At 54.9% G+C, this 1911-nt stretch overlaps 1 protein-coding gene across 1 annotated transcript in view; it reads left to right on the top strand.

Moving 5' to 3' along the window:
* The window catches only part of LOC102424921 (neural cell adhesion molecule L1-like protein), a gene marked incomplete at its 3' end in the record, with an annotated part of 21963 nt that overhangs the window by 17619 nt on the left and 2433 nt on the right, over positions 1 to 1911 (top strand). Inside the window, exon 6 of the mRNA XM_023748971.1 lies at positions 632 to 774. Within this exon, the coding sequence (XP_023604739.1) occupies positions 632 to 774 (143 nt within the window). The remainder of the gene's footprint in view (positions 1 to 631; positions 775 to 1911) is intronic.

Here is a 1911-nt window from a genome sequence, read left to right as displayed (position 1 = left end):
TCCAGAGGCCCTTGGCTCCCCACCCCTGGTTTAAATGAGAGACACAGACACAGAGACACACAGAGTCATTGGATGGGGCGGGCGCGACTCAGGTGTAGACCATAGAATCAGACGTCCGAGACTGGAGGGCTTCCGTCAGGAAATGAGCTCTCCTCTCCGCCGTGTTTGAATCCTGGGCCCGAAGGCCTGGCCAGGACAGGCCTCCTCCTCCGGCCTCACTCCCCTCGCTCCCCGGGGGGTCCCCAGCCTCGTGCAGGAGGGCATCTCAGTGGAAACAGACCCAGATGCGGGTGGGGGGGGGTGTCTGTCTGTCCACCACTCACTCCCATAGAGACATCGGGTTACGTCTGTTCTGAGGACAGTTTAGAGCAGTGATGGCGAACCTATGACACGCGAACTCATTTTTTTGGTTGATCTTTCTTTGTTAACTGACATTTAAATATATAAAATAAATATCAAAAATATAAGTCTTTGTTTTACTATGGTTGCAAATACCAAAAAATTTCTCTATGTGACACGGCACCAGAGTTAAGTTAGGGTTTTTCAAAATGCTGACACGCCGAGCTCAGAAGGTTCGCCATCACTGGTCTAGAACTACAGGACAGTCACTCTCTGAGCCTGAGAAAAACAGGACACTGTTCTTTTCCCTCCAGCGAATTCCATCAAGCAGAGAAAGCCCAGCCTGCTGCTGCCTCCGGCGGCGAGGGGCCCCGAGTCCGCGGTCACTGTCCTCCGGGGGGACACCCTGGTGCTGGAGTGCTTCGCCGAAGGCCTGTGAGTACCTGCCCCGTCCGACCGTCAGCGCCGACCGTCCGAGCGCTGTGTAAGGAATATGATGCCCATTGAGGTGCGCCTGCACACCCCGTTTTCGACCATTGCCTTTTTTTAAAAAGCATGAGTGAGCACATGTCTGGAGGGAATAATTGTCACTCCACTATCCAGACTTCAGGCTGGCACTGGGATTGATCTATAAGCCGCTCACTCCGTCAGTGTGGGAGTGAGGACGGGGTGATGGTGACAGAAGCCCCCTTTGCTCAGTCAGCCGCTGCCACCCTGAGAGCCCAGGCTGGAGCCGGCAGCGGTGGAGGCAGGGACAGGTCTTGGTCCCGGGCTGGCCCTGTCCCTCCAGCTCCTCCTCAGGTTCCCTGTCAGGTTCCCAGGACCCCATCTGCCTCTCCTGTCCCCTGCTTCCCTCGGCACGAGGGGGGCCCGTCCACATAAGTTAAGACAGTTTCATGTGAGCCTAGAATTCCCTGGACTTTATCTGAAAAAAAAAACACACACGCACAAAACAAAAACACACATTTCCAAATCCCCCAGGAAAGCACGGGGGTCCTTCACTTGGTCATATCTTTTCTCTCTCTTTTGTTTAATTCGATTTGGGGCATGATCTCAGTTAATCGGATCATATAGGTTTCCAGTGTACGTTTCCATGGTACGTGATCTGTATGTGGCATTGGGTGCCCACTGCCCAAAGGCCAATCAGGTTCCACCACTACCCACATTTTGGAATTATTGCGTTTATTGAGTAACCTCCATAAGTCCTTGCGAACAAGGCCCATCTTCTCTAACACATGGTCAGGCAGGTGGCCTTTCTCTGGCCTCTTGTCTATCTGTGCTGCCTGCCTCCCGCCATCCTCCGTGGGAAGCAGGCCCCAGCACCCGGTTCCTTCCTCATCTGCGAGCTGAGGGCGCCCCCCCACCCCCCATCACTGGGCGGTGGTCAGTGGGGCAGGACGTGGAGTTTAGAGGTCGTGGTCGCCCATAGCTCAGTGTACATTCCCAGTGAGTGGTTTTACATTACACTTCAGGGCATGTTCCGGAAGCTGGTCCCCATTGTGTGAGAAGGTGGGCGCGTCTGGCCGGTGGGAACCATGTGGGAACCACCGCCCCGTGGTTTGGTGCCCATGA

Source organism: Myotis lucifugus, unplaced genomic scaffold (assembly GCF_000147115.1).
Source record: "Myotis lucifugus unplaced genomic scaffold, Myoluc2.0 scaffold_2206, whole genome shotgun sequence".
In the NCBI taxonomy this organism is placed as follows: domain Eukaryota; kingdom Metazoa; phylum Chordata; class Mammalia; order Chiroptera; family Vespertilionidae; genus Myotis; species Myotis lucifugus.
This window is presented reverse-complemented; position numbering and strand designations above follow the sequence as displayed.